The sequence below is a fragment of the Erpetoichthys calabaricus genome, chromosome 4, assembly GCF_900747795.2.
Source record: "Erpetoichthys calabaricus chromosome 4, fErpCal1.3, whole genome shotgun sequence".
Lineage (NCBI taxonomy): Eukaryota > Metazoa > Chordata > Cladistia > Polypteriformes > Polypteridae > Erpetoichthys > Erpetoichthys calabaricus.
The window spans coordinates 301,373,091-301,390,670 of NC_041397.2; the positions used below are offsets into that span (position 1 = coordinate 301,373,091).

Here is a 17,580-nt window from a genome sequence, read left to right on the forward strand (position 1 = left end):
CTGAATCCACAACATATTTCCAGCATGTTATGTATGAGACGCATTATGCTCTGCTCCCAGCCCAACCCGAATGTTTCTGAAAGATCTGAACCTGAAAAAAATTAATCACAGACCTCCCAGTGAATCCAGTTTATTCTGGACTCCTTGTAGCTCCCTATAACTCATTCAAGTAGGTAGATGTGTCAGGATAAGTAAGTCACAATGTATCTAAATGTGCTAAAACATTTACAGTTAGCGTGAAGTTTTCCAAAATGTCGAGGAAAATAGTAAACAAAAAAAGTGTTATATTGCTACAGATTTGTTAAATGTGTATCTCTTCAACGTTAGTTTCTGGAGGTGAATAAATCTACTGTCACGCTGTTTGTCTTTTATTTTTTTTTTTTCTTTCTCAGTGTCTACCACCATCTGGGCAAAAATTCCCTGAAGCTTGGTGGAAGGAAGAAAAACAGTGAGGTCCACAGAGGTTTCTGCAGGAACACTCTGGGAAACTCTAAAGGCCTTCTTAAGAGGCCAGACTATTTCATATCTTTCCCATAGAAATAAATTAGAAACCAAGAAAGTGTCAGAGCTAAGAAATGAAATTACTAGAATAGATGAAGAACAAGCCAGGCGTCCAAGTGAAGCTCTTCACAGGATAAGGCAGGCCCTGCATACAGAACTTAACATCTTAACAACTAAAGAAACTGAACAACTTATTTATAAGTCTAGACAGCATTACTATGAACACGGAGAAAAAGCTAATAAGCTTTTAGCTCAACAAATTCATAAACAAGAAGTTCACAATGCAATACCAGTAATCACCAACAAGAATGGAGAAGAAATCATCGACCATAATAAAATAATGCACACATTTAGAGATTACTATAAGTCTTTATATTCCACTGAGCCCAAAGAAGACAACACGCAATCTAATGCATTTCTGGATAATTCACAAATACCACAAATAGATGCTTTAAGTGCTGAGGAACTGGATAAACCTCTAACGCTAACAGAATTACTAGATGCTATAAAGTCACTACAAAGCGGGAAATCATCAGGCCCTGATGGTTACCCCGTAGAGTTTTATAAGAAATTCTCCACTCAGCTAGCTCCACTCTTATTGGCAACATTTACTGAAGCTAAAGACCACCAAATACTACCTCAAACATTTCGACAAGCATTAATCACCGTCTTTCCTAAACAAAATAAGGACTTGTTACAATGTGCATCATATAGACCAATTTCACTCCTGAATAATGATGTTAAGATACTCTCAAAAATCCTAGCTAGAAGGATGGAGAAAGTGCTGCCCTCGGTAATATCACAAGATCAAACTGGATTTATTAAACGCCGACATCTATCTTCAAATCTCCGACGCTTGTTTAATGTTATATATTCACCAGCAAAATCAAACACCCCAGAGATATTACTATCATTAGACGCTGAAAAGGCATTTGACATGATCGAATGGAATTACCTTTTCACTGCATTGGAGAAATTTGGGTTTGGCCCGAATATTTGTGCTTGGATCAAACTACTGTATACCAGTCCAGAAGCTTCAGTTTGTATTAATAACATTTGCTCAGACTACTTTAAACTAGAACATGGTACCAGACAAGGATGTCCCTTGTCGCCACTGTTGTTTGCAATCGCTATTGAACCACTGGCGGTTCACTGCCGAAATTCTCATCAGATAAAGGGGATTGTCAGAGAAGGACTGGAACAGAAAATTTCTCTATATGCAGATGATATGGTCTTATATATATCGGACCCAGAAAACACTGTCCCTGCTGTTTTAACAGCACTAACAGAATTTCAAAAGATATCTGGTCTTAGAATTAATCTGAATAAAAGTATACTCTTTCCAGTGAATTCACAAGCATATAATATTAGATTAGACACCCTACCTTTTACCATAGCAGATCAGTTTAAATACCTAGGGGTAAATATCACAAGTAAACATAAAGCTCTTTATCAACAAAATGTTGGCGTCTGTATGGAAAAAATTAAGCAAGACTTGCATAGATGGTCAACCCTTCATCTCACTCTAGCCGGAAGAATTAACATTGTTAAGATGAATATCCTTCCTAAACTTCTCTTTTTATTTCAAAACATTTCAATATATATCAATAAATCGTTTTTTAAACAGTTAGATTCAATAATAACCTCATTCATTTGGAACTCAAAACACCCACGTATCCGAAGAGCGACCCTACAAAGACCTCAGGCAGAAGGTGGCATGGCTTTACCTAATTTTCAGTTTTATTACTGGGCAGCAAACATACAAGTCATAAAAACCTGGACACAAATAAATGAACATACACAGGCTTGGTCCGCAATAGAAGTAAAATCCTGTAGTACTTCTTTATATTCCCTGCTCTGCTCTCCAATAAATGAAAGTTATCGCAAATATACTAATAACCCAATTGTGCTTTACTCACTCAGAATATGGAACCAAATTAGGAAGCATTTTAAGATGGAAAATCTTTTATCAGTGGCACCTCTGCAAGAGAACCACCTCTTTCAACCTTCGCAAGTATATCCAGTTTTTAATACCTGGAAAAGTTTTGGGATTAAAATGCTCAGAGATCTTTATATAGACAACATATTTACATCTTTTGAACAATTTCGTTCAAAATTTAACCTCCCAGCTACACATTTCTTTTACTATCTTCAAATTAGGAATTTTGTTAAACAGAAATTGCCCTATTTCCCCCACCTTGCACCCTCCACAATGCTGGAAAAAATACTGCTCAATTCCGAGGAAACAAACACTATTTCCGCAATATATAAAATTTTATTAGAGTCCCTACCTTTCAAAGATCCAAGAGGACATTGGGAAGAAGATCTCTTAATCAATATATCAGAAAAGGAGTGGAAGGTAGCAAAGCAGAGAATTCACTCGAGTTCTATATGCGCAAAGCATAGAATTATTCAACTAAAAATTATATATCGAGCTCATCTGTCTCGCTTAAAACTGTCCAAAATGTTTCCAGGCCAGGATCCAACCTGCGAGCGCTGCAACCAAGCTCCTGCCTCACTGGGTCACATGTTCTGGGCCTGCACCAAACTAACATCATTTTGGACAAAAATTTTTAAGTGCCTCTCAGACAGCATTGGGGTCACAATCCCTCCTAACCCACTAACAGCTGTGTTTGGTGTCCTTCCAGATGGACTGGAATTGGAGAAGGACAAGCAAACGGTGATTGCATTCACTACACTCTTGGCACGCAGACTTATTTTGTTAAATTGGAAGAATCCTAATTCTCCTCTTATAAGTCAGTGGGAAACCGATGTTTTATATTATTTGAAATTGGAAAAAATCAAATTTTCAGTTAGAGGATCTGTACAAAATTTTTTCAAAACATGGCAGGATTTAATCAATATTATTTTAGAATAAGTGAATTAACTATTATTGCATTTAACTCCCTTCTCCATCTCTTATTTATATAGATATTTACTTCTCCCCTTTTGTCTAATGTTGCCTTATTAAAAAGCTTAAAGCAATTTTCCTTTAGCTGAGCTCTCCTTCTCAGGGGTGGGGTTTGATTTGTCTTCAAATTTGTTGGGTTATAAATTGATCTGTTTGTATGGAATGATTACAATGAAAATTAATAAAATAAAAATATTTAAAAAAAAAAAGAAAAACAGTGAGGTCCTGTCCTTGATGATGTCTACACTTACTGACATCCTTTTTTTTTTTCGTTTTTTGTATCGTAGGCATAGAATAGAATAGCCAGCGCGGCTTGGGTGGGCTTTTGGTGGTGGAACCGAAGGAGTGTGACCATCTCACCCTTAATATAACTGTTGTCACACACGTGTGCATGGGAGGAAGCTAAAGGGCTCAAAAGAAGGTAAGTTCCGGTTGGACCAGGGGGTGGTAGAGTGCACTGATCCTTTCTCTTTTTTCCCTGCAGACCAAATGTGGGAAATTCCACCTGGGCCCTATGACGTTATGTCCGGTTCCAACCCCAAAGCCGTCACTTCAGGTTCCACCCACGAAAAAACATCACTTCCAGTTCCATGCCAAAGACGTCACTTCCTCCCTTTCGACTTTAAAACTGACTTGTGTGTACCATAACCTCAGTTCTGTTTTGGACTCTTGTCTGTAAAGACGTTTTTCAACAAAATATTTGAAATTATATGGGAGGATGACCCAAGCCCTCTTAATGTGTCAAGACTTGATTATCCTTATTTACAGTACTTATTGTTTTTCTTTGTTTATACTGGCTACCCTTTGTAAAGCATTTTAAATGATAATTTGTATTAGAATAAATAAATAAATAAATGTTGCCATTGTTACAGAGAGCTTCTCAGACTTCATGACTTACTTTTTGTCCTGACATGCAATGTGAATTGTGGGACCTATACACAGGTGTGTGTGTCTTTCTAAATGATGTCCAATCAATTCCGTTTCCCACAGGTGGACGACAATCAAGTTCTAGACAAACGTCAAGGATCACTAACTCTTTGAGGGCTGAATATTTTTTCTAAAAAACTCAGTTTTATGAAAAGCACACACAGCAATAGTTTCACACTTAAAAAAACATTAAACGTCTGTCGCTGCATGCTGTGACTCCTGTTGCTGCCTATTTGTGATTCCTGACGACTGCGCAGGGGCAACACAATGGCTGCCCTGAAAGAGTTAAAGCAAATGTGATGTACAGTGCCACAGCAAAGGCTCTGAATATCGTTATGAATGAGTAATTTCAGTTATTGATTTGTAATAAATTTACAAACATTTCTGAAAACTTTGAGTGTAAATTAATAGGCTAAAATAGCAAACTCATCCATTTAGAATAAAATCTACAACACAATAAAGTGTACAGAAAGTGAAGCAGTCTGAATAATTTCTGAATCCCCTGTCCCCAATATAGATTTGAGTGTCAGCTGCATAATGATGATAATCCAAACCATACTTTCCTATTATTTGCATAGAACAGAAATACAGTATACAATATACAGGTAGGAGACCCCCATATGAAATTCACATGTAGTGGTAATTTGCCCACCCAGACATTACCAAAGAAAGAAAAAAAAATTTTTTAAGTATCTGCATTTTTTGAAGAAAGGAGGATAGGAAAAGAAACAAAGAGAGGAATTTATCTTTCTTGTTCGGCAGATGAGAAGGCAAAACAACGCTTCTGCGAGCGTTTTAAAGGCGCAACGTGGCAGGGTGCTGACAGTACAGCTGCAGGTCACAGGCACAGATGGTGTAGCAGCTCGTTACCACACACTGCTGAGGTATGAAAAAAAGAAGTGTGAAGTATTTAGTTTAGTTTACCGCAGAAAGTGAAAGGGATCCCGGAGGTTAATCTAATCATGGGATTACCTTCAATACAGAACCAGAAAGTGCGTGTGTGTATGTGTGTGCATTTACATGACTTGGGTTTGTGGTGCATTTTCTGCATAATAATAATAATAATAATACATTTTATTTATTTGTAGGCACCTTTCTAAACACTGAAGGACACCGAACAATAGATAAAACACACATTATACTGTAAACAAAACTAAAAATGCAAAATTTAAAACCAGACAGAGCAATTGAAGTCAAAGAGAAAAGGCAGTCTTAAACAAATGAGTTTTAAGTTTAGATTTAAAGTGAGAATGATTCAGTATTTCTAAGCTCAGATGGTAGTGAGTTCCAGAGCTGGCGAGCAGAGCAACTGAATGCTCTGCTCCTCATAGTGGTAAGATGGATGAAGGGGACAGTCAAGTGGATGGAGGAAGAGGATCTGAGGGTACAGGAGGGAATGGCAACATGGAGGAGGTCAGACAAGGTTGTGGAGAGCCTTTAACAGAAGAATTTTGAATTCAATGCGGAACTTAACTGGAAGCCAATGAAGTGTATGTAAAACAACTTTTTCTCTTTGTAAATATTTTTTGTGGATCGTATTATTGGATGGACGGTGTTATTTTGTAGTACCTGTCTGTTTGAATTTTTATTAAGGAAGAGTGACCATTTTTGTGTATATACATTTATTGTTTGTGGGTTTTTTTTCATTTTGAGACTTGTCATTCTCACTGTAAATATAATACAGTTTGGCTATTTTTTTTAATATTAATTATTTGTGTCATGTGTATCAGTTGCGGTGAGGACTGTGACACTATTTGATGTGCAGCTGTAATTAAAAACCCACTCGTGTTCTGAATGCCACCCTTTTTGTGTCTGGACCTTCCTGTCTAATATTTATGATCCCAGTCGGTCCTGAATTTCAAAAACACTCGATGTGTAGCCTGGTGCCCTCTTTTCCCACTACACAGAGTGGCACACATGTATGAACCACTTTGTTTCTTCTGTCTGTTTGAATAAATCAATGTCTTTTTGTGCACTTAACATCTAATTAAATATCTAGTATGTGAATTTCCCCTTGGGATTAATAAAGTATCTATCTATCTATCTATCTATCTATCTATCTATCTATCTATCTATCTATCTATCTATCTATCTATCTATCTAGTCATTTGTAAAGTTCGTATTTGTACCTACTTGTCACAGTACTCTGTGGCTGTGTTCAATGAAGAGCTCTGTACAAAAATGATACTAAAAGTTGCAACAGCACTCCATTATTATAATACATCATGTTTTGCTTGTTTAAAAAAACAGACCTTCAAACTGATTCATGTACCTTTTAACATCACAAATACAGGCGGAGAGTAGCATATTTCTTAGTCTAAAATTATACAGTCATATGAAAAAGTTTGGGAACCCCAAACTACCTGGCCTTTCTTCTTGTTCCTCCTGCCCATGTGTGCCATTGATCACTTTATTAAATATACAGTATATATATATATATACAGTCATATGAAAAAGTTTGGGAACCCCTCTTAATTCTTCGGATTTTTGTTTCTCATTGGCTGAGCTTTCAAAGTAGCAACTTCCTTTTAATATACGACATGCCTTATGGAAACAGTAGTATTTCAGCAGTGACATTAAGTTTATTGGATTAACAGAAAATATGCAATAAGCATCATAACAAAATTAGACAGGTGCATAATTTTTGGCACCCCAACAGAGATATGACATCAATACTTAGTTGAGCCTCCTTTTGTAAATATAACAGCCTCTGGTCCTCCTATGCCTTTGATGAGTGTCTGGATTCTGGATGGAGGTATTGTTGACCATTCTTCATACAAAATCTCTCCAGTTCAGTTCAATTTGATGGCTGCCGAGCATGGACAGCCTGCTTCAAATCATCCCATAGATTTTCAATGATATTCAAATCAGGGGACTGTGACGGCCATTCCAGAACATTGTATTTCTCCCTCTGCATGAATGCCTTTGTAGATTTCGAACTGTGTTTTGGGTCATTGTCTTGTTGGAATATCCAGCTCCTGCGTAACTTCAACTTTGTGATTGATGCTTGAACATTATCAAGGGCCCCAGTCCCTGAACTAGCCACACAGCCCCACAGCATGATGGAACCTCCACCAAATTTGACAGGAGGTAGCAGGTGTTTTTCTTGGAATGCGGTGTTCTTCTTCCGCCATGCAAAGTGCTTTTTGTTTTTACCAAATAACTCCATTTTTGTCTCATCAGACCAAAGCAGTTTGTTCCCAAATAAATCTGGCTTGTCTAAATGAGCATTGGCATACAACAAGCAATTCTGTTTGTGGCGTGAGTGCAGAAAGGGCTTCTTTCTCATCACCCTGCCATACAGATGTTCTTTGTGCAAATTGCGCTGAATTGTAGAACGATGTACAGATACACCATCTGCAGCAAGATGTTCTTGCAGGTCTTTGGAGGTGATCTGTGCGTTGTCTGTCACCATTCTCACAATCCTGCCCATATGCCACTCCTGTATTTTTCTTGGCCTGCCAGACCTGCTGGGTTTAACAGCAACTGTGCCTGTGGCCTTCCATTTCCTGATTACATTCCTTACAGTTGAAACTGACAGTTTAAATCTCTGAGATAACTTTTTGTAGCCTTCCCCTAAACCAGGAGACTGAACAATCTTTGTTTTCAGATCTTTTGAGAGTTGCTTTGAGGGTCCCATGCTGTCACTCTTCCGAGGAGAGTCAAAGGGAAGCACAACTTGCAATTGACCACCTTAAATACCTTTATAGGTGCTGGTCATAAAATTAGAATATCATGACAAAGTTGATTTATTTCAGTAATTCCATTCAAAAAGTGAAACTTGTATATTAGATCATTCATTACACACAGACTGATGTATTTCAAAAGTTTATTTCTTTTAATGTTGATGATTATAACTGACAACTAATGAAAGTCCCAAATTCAGTATCTCGGAAAATTAGAATATTGTGAAAAGGTTCAATATTGAAGACACCTGGTGCCACACTCTAATCATCTAATTAACTCAAAACACCTGCAAAAGCCTTTAAATGGTCTCTCAGTCTAGTTCTGTAGGCTACACAATCATGGTGAAGACTGCTGACTTGACAGTTGTCCAAAAGACGACCATTGACACATTGCACAAGGAGGGCAAGACACAAAAGGTCATTGCTAAAGAGGCTGGCTGTTCACAGAGCTCTGTGTCCAAGCACATTAATAGAGAGGCGAAGGGAAGGACAAGATGTGGTAGAAAAAAGTGTACAAGCAATAGGGATAACCGCACCCTGGAGAGGATTGTGAAACAAAACTCATTCAAAAATGTGGGGGAGATTCACAAAGAGTGGACTGCAGCTGGAGTCAGTGCTTCAAGAACCACCAGCACAGACGTATGCAAGACATGGGTTTCAGCTGTCGCATTCCTTGTGTCAAGCCACTCTTGAACAAGAGACAGCGTCAGAAGCGTCTCGCCTGGGCTAAAGACAAAAAGGACTGGACTGCTGCTGAGTGGTCCAAAGTTATGTTCTCTTATGAAAGCAAATTTTGCATTTCTTTTGGAAATCAAGGTCCCAGAGTCTGGAGGAAGAGAGGAGAGGCACAGAATCCACGTTGCTTGAGGTCCAGTGTAAAGTTTCCACAGTCAGTGATGGTTTGGAGTGCCATGTCATCTGCTGGTGTTGGTCCATTGTGTTTTCTGAGGTCCAAGGTCAACGCAGACATCTACCAGGAAGTTTTAGAGCACTTCATGCTTCTTGCTGCTGACGAACTTTATGGAGATGCAGATTTTATTTTCCAACAGGACCTGGCACCTGCACACAGTGCCAAAGCTACCAGTACCTGGTTTAAGGACCATGGTATCCCTGTTCTTGATTGGCCAGCAAACTCGCCTGACCTTAACCCCATAGAAAATCTATGGGGTATTGTGAAGAGGAAGATGCAATATGCCAGACCCAACAATTCAGAAGAGCTGAAGGCCACTATCAGAGCAACATGGGCCCTCATAACACCTGAGCAGTGCCACAGACTGATCGACTCCATGCCACGCCGCATTGCTGCAGTAATCCAGGCCAAAGGAGCCCCAACTAAATATTGAGTGCTGTACATGCTCATACTTTTCATGTTCATACCTTTCAGTTGGCCAACATTTCTAAAAATCCTTTTTTTGCATTGAAGCACTGACTCCAGCTGCAGTCCACTCTTTGTGAATCTCCCCCTCATTTTTGAATGAGTTTTGTTTCACAATCCTCTCCAGGGTGCGGTTATCCCTATTGCTTGTACACTTTTTTCTACCACATCTTGTCCTTCCCTTCGCCTCTCTATTAATGTGCTTGGACACAGAGCTCTGTGAACAGCCAGCCTCTTTAGCAATGACCTTTTGTGTCTTGCCCTCCTTGTGCAAGGTGTCAATGGTCGTCTTTTGGACAACTGTCAAGTCAGCAGTCTTCCCCATGATTGTGTAGCCTACAGAACTCGACTGAGAGACCATTTAAAGGCTTTTGCAGGTGTTTTGAGTTCATTAGCTGATTAGAGTGTGGCACCAGGTGTCTTCAATATTGAACCTTTTCACAATATTCAAATTTTCCGAGATACTGAATTTGGGACTTTCATTAGTTGTCAGTTATAATCATCAACATTAAAAGAAATAAACATTTGAAATACATCAGTCTGTGTGTAATGAATGAATCTAATATACAAGTTTCACATTTTTAATGGAATTATTGAAATAAATCAACTTTGTCATGATATTCTAATTTTATGACCAGCACCTGTATATCTCCTGACTGGGCACACCTGTCTATGAAGTTCAAGGCTTAACGCGCTCATCCAACCAATTTGGTGTTGTAAGTAATCAGCAATGAGCAGTGACAGGCATTCAAATCAGCACAATGACAAGGGGGCCCACATTTGTGCACAGCCAGTTTTTCACATTTGATTTAATTTCATACAACTAAATACTGCTTCACTAAAAATCTTTGTTCAGAAAACACCCGAGTACTCCTAGGAAATGAAAGACACACCCTCAACCCTCTGCAGTTTGCATATCAGGAGAAGGTTGGAGCGGAGGATGCCATCATCTACATGCTACACCGATCCCTCTCCCACTTGGACAGAGGCACTGGTGCTGTAAGAATTATGTTTCTAGACTTCTCTAGCACCTTCAACACAATCCAACCTCTGCTCCTTAGGGACAAGCTGACAGAGATGGGATTAGATTCATACCTAGTGGCATGGATCGTGGACTATCTTAAAGACAGACCTCAGTATGTGCGTCTTGGGAACTGCACGTCTGACATTGTGGTCAGCAACACAGGAGCGCCACAAGGGACTGTACTTTCTCCGGTCCTGTTCAGCCTATATACATCGGACTTCCAATACAACTCGGAGTCCTGCCATGTGCAAAAGTTCGCTGATGACACTGCTATCGTGGGCTGTATCAGGAGTGGGCTGGAGGAGGAGTATAGGGACCTAATCAATGACTTTGTTAAATGGTGTGACTCAAACCACCTACAACTGAACACCAGCAAAACCAAGGAGTTGGTGGTGGATTTTAGGAGGCCAAGACCCCTCATAGACCCCGTGATCATCAAAGGTGACTGTGTGCAGATGGTGCAGACCTATAAATATCTGGGAGTGCAGCTGGATGATAAATTAGACTGGACTGCCAATACTGATGTGCTGTGCAAGAAAGGACAGAGCCGACTATACTTCCTTAGAAGGCTGGCGTCCTTCAACATCTGCAATAAGATGCTGCAGATGTTCTATCAGACAGTTGTGGTGAGCGCCCTCTTCTACGTGGTGGTGTGCTGGGGAGGCAGCATTAAGAGGAAAGACGCCTCACACCTGGACAAACTGGTGAGGAAGGCAGGCTCTATTGTTGGCATGGAGCTGGACAGTTTAACATCTGTGGCAGAGCGAAGGGTGTTCAGCAGACTCCTGTCAATTATGGAGAATCCACTGCATCCACTAAATAGTATCATCTCCAGACAGAAGAGCAGCTTCAGCGACAGACTGCTGTCACTGTCCTGCTTCAATGATAGATTTAGTTATTGTCTGTTTTTCACCTGCATTATTATCATTCTTTAATTTCATATTATTTATTGTATCATTATGCTGCTGCTGGAGAATGTGAATTTCCCCTTGGGATTAATAAAGTATCTATCTATCTATCTATCTATCTATCTATCTATCTATCTATCTATCTATCTATCTATCTATCTATCTATCTATCTATCTGTTATCTTTTTTGTTGGAAGTAGAGTCAATTATTATGCAGGCTGAGAGAGATTCCCAATCTTTTTCATATGACTGTATCAGTTAGCCTCCTGGGAGCGTCACATCCTTTAGTATGTTACATCATTTGTATAATTTCCTCAGGGACTCTCATTTAATGTCATCCTTGGTGGCACAGTAATGGCACAATAATTAGAGCTTCCTCGTTAATTGAGAGACTCGTCCCTTTAAAAGTGTGGAAAATGCTTAAAATGCACCAGATGTGAAGATGCACTCATGGCTGATTTTCGTGAGAGACACTGGCAGACAAAAGGCAGGTATGTACATTTGCTTCTTTGCAAGATTCTCAAGTTACTCTTCTTACCTGGCAGAGAAGACAGGTCATGTAATATACAGTATAATGGAGTTCATAAATGTGGAAGAAATGTCTCTCTGGTGTTTAGCTCTATATGTCATTGGAGGGGAGGTAATGGCCACGAACAACATAAATTATATCTAAAGTGAGTGTGTGACACTCATTTCTAAATTCATATGTAAGGAAGAAGAAATAATGTTGTCTGCTTCAGGGAAAAGCATGTAGACGGGATAGCACTAGACAAAGATGTGAAGGATGCAGGAAAGCAAAGTGAATTTTAACTTGTGGTGGCTCTGAGGCTAGGGATCTGCACTTGCATTCGGAAGGTTGCTGGTTCGAATCTTGTAAATGCCAACAAAAATGGACTGTGCTCTGTTGGGCCCTTTAGCAAGGCCCTTAACCTGCAATTGCTGAGTGCTTTGAGTAGTGAAAAGTGCTATATAAATGCAATGTATTATTATTTGTCCACTCAGGGAAGGAGGAGAGGTTTAATTTGATAAATCAATCATCGGTCTTGTCTTCATCAATGCCGGTAATTGATTACATAATTCAGTAAGGCTCTTACTTTCTTTGTTATCTGTCTCACTCTCCGGCCATTAGACTTATATCAAGGTAACTGAAGCACACTCTTTTTAAGTAACAGAATAATATAATTAATTTTTAAGAAAGCATTTGATATCAGAAAGCATTTGATAAGGTGCCACATGAGAGGTTGGGCATCAAATTAATTCAGGGTGATGTTTTTAGATGGGTGCAGAATTGGCTCAGACACAGGAAGCAGATGATGATGGTGCGAGGAACCTCATCAGAATTGGCCGATGTTAAGAGTGGTGTCCAGGAGGTGTCAGTGCTGGGGCCAGTGCTATTTTTAATATTTATAAATGATTTAGATAGGAATATAAGTAACAAGCTGGTTACGTTTGCAGATGATACCAAGATAGGTGGATTAGCAGATAATTTGGAATCCGTTATATCATCACAGAAGGACTTGGAGAGCATACAGGCTTGGGCAGATTTGTGGCAGATGAAATTTAATGTCAGTAAATGTAAAAAATTACACATAGGAAGTAAAAATGTGAGGTTTAAACACACAATGTGAGGGCTGAAAATCTAGAGTACACCGTATGAGAAGGATTTAGGAGTCATAGTGGACTCTAAGCTATCAACTTCCCGACCGTGTTCAGAAGCCATTAAGAAGGCTAACAGGTTATATAGCACCTTGATGTGTGGACTACAAGTCACAGGTGGTTCTGCTCAGGCTTTATAACACACTGGTGAGGCCTCATCTGGAGTCCTGGGTGCAGTTTGGGTCTCCAGGCTACAAAAAGGACATAGTAGCACTAGAAAATGTCCAGAGAAGAGCAACTAGGCTGATTCCAGGGCTACAGGAGTTGAATTATGAGGAAAGATTAAAAGAGCTGAGCCTATAAAGTTTAAGATAAAGAAGATTAAGAGGTGACATAATTGAAGTGTTTAAAATGATGAAGGGAATTAGTCCAGTGGAGTTCATCAAGAACACGGGGACACAGTTGGAAACTTGTGAATGGTAAATTTCACACAAACCTTAGGAAGGTTTTCTTTACACAAAGAACGATAGACACTTGGAATAAGAGACCAAGTAGTGTGGTAGACAGTAAGACTTTAGGGACTTTCAAAACTCGACTTGATATTTTTCTGGAAGAATTAAGTGGATAGGACTGGCGAGCTTTGTTGGGCTGAATGGCCTGTTCTCATCTAGATTGTTCTAATGTTCTAATTGGTAACACAAGGATTGTAGAAAGAGGATAACTGCACATATAAGACATGACACAAAAAGACTAAACAGATACACATATAACTCAGAAGAGGCTGACTGTTGACTTGCTATTTAGAGTTCTAATTTCATTTGGCACAGTTTTATGATACCAAGTCTTTAGATATGGTGGTGTGGAATTTTTGCTTATGTTGCTGCTCCCGGTTCAAGTGGAGGATTCTTCTTGCCCTGGAGTGCGCTCTTTCTCTTTGCCACATCATCCTTTGTCTGTGATGTGCAGGATTTTCCTCAGTTAAGCCCTCTGCAGTATCATTTGATCTTAATAGGGGAAAGCCTTACTCTGTCTGGCATAAGAATTTAGGTATTAAAGTTCCCTCCTTGAAGTAGTAACTGCTTGTCAGCTGGATGGGCTCAATGCTCACGCTTGGCAGACTGGATCTCAGTGCAAAGAGAGTGCCAGTATGCATTTCCATCAATTTCCTAATCTCAGATCTCAAGCCAAGCAGAAGTGGTGAAGAAATGCATCCATTTTATTGTTTTAAATGCCTGTTTTGAGAGTCTTATCGTTTTTAAGCTAATTTTTTTAATTTTGTTTATCATATATTTTTTTTAAATAATCTTATTTATTTTATCCATTGTTTTGAAAATGTCCTTTATCAGAGGAGTATTGTTTGGTGAAGCCTATATTGTAATACTGTAATATTGTACGGGGATTAATACCTTTCAGGCATTCTTTGTGTGACTTTGGGCAATATAAAAATATATTGTTGCTGTTGTCATGCCTAGTAAGGACATATAAGGATGAGATGCATGGGTTGTCCACAGCTGGCATACTTGTCCTTGAACCTGGGACATCGATAGTCTGGAAACAACACAGACTTGGACAAATGAAGACACAGTACAGAACAGTAGAGGTGGTGCAAAAGTACATTTTGCTTTTATTCTCAAACAGTGTTCAAAAGTGCTGTGCAGTTCAAATAAATAAATACATAATCCATAAAACCGGCATTCCATGAAAAAGATCAAATGTTCAATAAATAATTTCCAATTTTTAACATTCAAGAGTAAAATGTCATCGGTATCAGGTTCCCTGCCCAGTGCATCTTTATTCCTCGTCTCCCCAGTTCACCCTTTCGGGTCTTGAATCCAGGCTGATAGTTCTGGTCCCTCTATCCTCACTCTCATGCCGACAACCATCCTTCTGCATCCGTTGGACACTCGAAACCGGGCCTTTGTCTTCCTTATGGCCTCCTTGGCATCTGCAGGATCCTACTAGATGGCTCCCCTCTCCTCCGACCCCTGGAGCGTCGGTCCCTTTGCTGCCTCGTGGGGCCACTGACCACTAGCATCCTCCACACTGTGCTGGTTCACTGTTTCAATTCCTTCTTTCTCATACTCTCTTCTTTTCCACAGTTCCCCACCCTAACCTACCCAGGCTCACTTTTTATACACCTGTGTGTGCAGCACCCTAAATATGACCTGTGGAGTGCTGATGTGGAACAGCTAAGTTGACCACGCCAATTACCAAGCATTCACCTTGATTCTACACTGAACACTTTGTGTCCATCCAGCTCCACTGCCATGTGAACGCCCCCCACAGAGCCTGAGCCTCACTCTTTTAATTTAAAACCTCACACACTGCCACAGACCCCTAGCTCACATCACCACAGGAGGTAAAATGGGCCTTACCTCAGGCGACATTAATTATCGTATCGATCCTCCCATTGACTACTTTCTACTCCAGTGGTGTGGACTCGATTGCATGAAGAAACTTCACTTTACTAACAGTGAAATGTTAATATTCTGCTTTAATTTTCAACTTATTTTTTACTGTTTCATCCCAGACAACCAGCAGAGAGGACTGAAGACAGAAGACCAGCATGTCCAGCTTGAACCAATCAAATTTCAGAGTGCAGGAGTTTGTTCTTTTCGGATTTCCTGGGCTACAGGACAAAGAAAGCAAGAACATCCTTCTGGCCATCTTCCTGGCTGTTTATTCTCTGATTCTACTTGGCAACATTCTCATCATTGTAATCCTTTTACTGGACGAGGGCCTATATATTCCTATGTATCTGCTCATTTTAAATCTCGCCATACTAGATATTGCAATCTCATCTATCACTGTCCCAAAACTGTTAACCGCCCTAATGTTTAATGACAATATCATTTCTTTTGCTGGATGCTTTGTTCAAATGGGATGCTTGTTAAGTTTTCTTTCAGCAGCCTCGTTTCTCCTGGCACTCATGGCGTATGACAGATATTTAGCCATTTGTAACCCACTGCATTATCCTGCAATGATGAATAACACTATAGTCATGAAGCAAAGCCTCAGCTGCTGGGCAGCTGGATTATTAATTGGCATTTTCCTAGTTTGTTTGGCTCTGCGGCTACCATTTTGCGGGCCAAACATAATAATTCATTGCTACTGTGATCATTCATCAGTGGTCAGATTGGCCTGTGCGGACACGGTGATTAACAATTACACGGGTTTAGTTATATCCTTGTCTATAATGATTTTGCCCTTGCTTTATATCTTCTTTTCCTATATAAAGATCATCATGTCGGTAGTCAAAATTACCACCTCCGAAGGCCGTTCAAAAGCCTTTTCCACATGTGGAACACATCTGCTCGTCATTTGTGTCTTCTTTCTACTGGCTGTCTTCATTATCCTCTCCTACAGAGTCCCCGGTGTCTCGGCAGATGCACGCATCATGGTATCCGTGCTTCAGAGCGTAATCCCTTCTTTAGCCAACCCTATCATTTACTGCTTGAGGTCCAAAGAGATCAGAGAAAGTTTTGGGAAAACTCTCAAGAAGAGTAAAATACTGCCAGGTGGTTTCTAAAGCGTGAAGTGTAATAACCTTTTAGTAAACTTGAATTAGATGTGCACTGTAGGACAATAGACGTGAATAGCAGTTCAAATACAGAAGTAAGGCTGAGCAATACAAACAAAGATATTGAGGCTGAGATATGATATTAATTGCCCTTGAGGTAATAAAGAAATCACTTGTCTGAAGTCATCAGTTGGACTGTGTACATCAAATTGGCCAGAAATAAGTCGTCAAATGACCTGTGTCCATTATTTATTTACAGTACATGTAGCTTATGTCTTATCTCAGTCCACAGTCTTAGCTACCATTCAATCAACATCCATTCATCTTTGTAGAATCCACCATCATGTCAAACAGCAAGCACACTCCATGAAATGTTTTTTTCTTGTTTAACATATGTAGCATATCAACATTTGATCTTCATTTCAACAGTAACGTTAGGTAAACACGACGTAGCTAAAATAATAACAATGAAAACTAAACTTTGCGATAATTTATTCAACAAAAAATTAACAGATATGCCATTTCCTTCTATGGAAAAAGTACAGTAAGTCCTCCCTTAAATAGCTGGTATTCAAAATGGCAAAGATTTAAATGGCTCCCCACCACATCGCCTGCTTTAAGTGAAATCTTCACTGGCAAACCCGTACATAGAAATCTGATAACATGAGAGAGGAGTCAGGACTGGGGTGGGCGAAATATGGAGGCGTTTGATACAAACCAGTGAATTTTCAAATTGAGAAAGTCAACAGGGATGTTTGATTACTTATAGCTATTTAGCTATTTCAGAAAACATGTAACAGCTGGGCTGTACTAGCAGGCTTTATCTATCTACCAGTAATGGCACACTGCACGATAAAGCGCAGTAAATACACTTGACTTAAGCATTCCTAGTTTTCATACTGTTTCTCTGTATGTTTAGCATTTGTTTGCTCAGTGATTGATGCGATTGCTGAGCAGATCTTCTTTTCTCCACCCTAGCAGCCCACTTCTTTTCTTTTTTCATCGGCATCCTTTCACGTTAAAACTGATTAAGTCAGTGTTTATGTTGCAATTACTTAGTACATTTTACCTAATTTTTCACTTAAGCTGGCACTTAAAATAAAAAGAGAAATAACCTTGGAGGTCAATCATC

General features: G+C 39.5%; 1 protein-coding gene across 1 annotated transcript; it reads left to right on the forward strand.

The window, feature by feature from the left end:
• The first annotated feature begins 11,751 nt into the window (after window positions 1–11,751).
• LOC114651270 (olfactory receptor 10A3-like) lies at window positions 11,752–16,953 on the forward strand. Its single transcript, XM_028801212.2, has 2 exons — window positions 11,752–11,823; window positions 15,459–16,953. The coding sequence occupies exon 2, from the start codon at window positions 15,495–15,497 to the stop codon at window positions 16,455–16,457; it is 963 nt and encodes a 320-aa protein (XP_028657045.2). The 5' UTR covers window positions 11,752–11,823; window positions 15,459–15,494; the 3' UTR covers window positions 16,458–16,953.
• The last annotated feature ends 627 nt before the right edge of the window (window positions 16,954–17,580 follow it).

What these genes read in the sequence shown, in the direction of transcription:
- LOC114651270 (XM_028801212.2), top strand. Translation starts at nt 15,495, where the DNA reads ATGTCCAGCTTGAACCAATCAAATTTCAGAGTGCAGGAGTTTGTTCTT.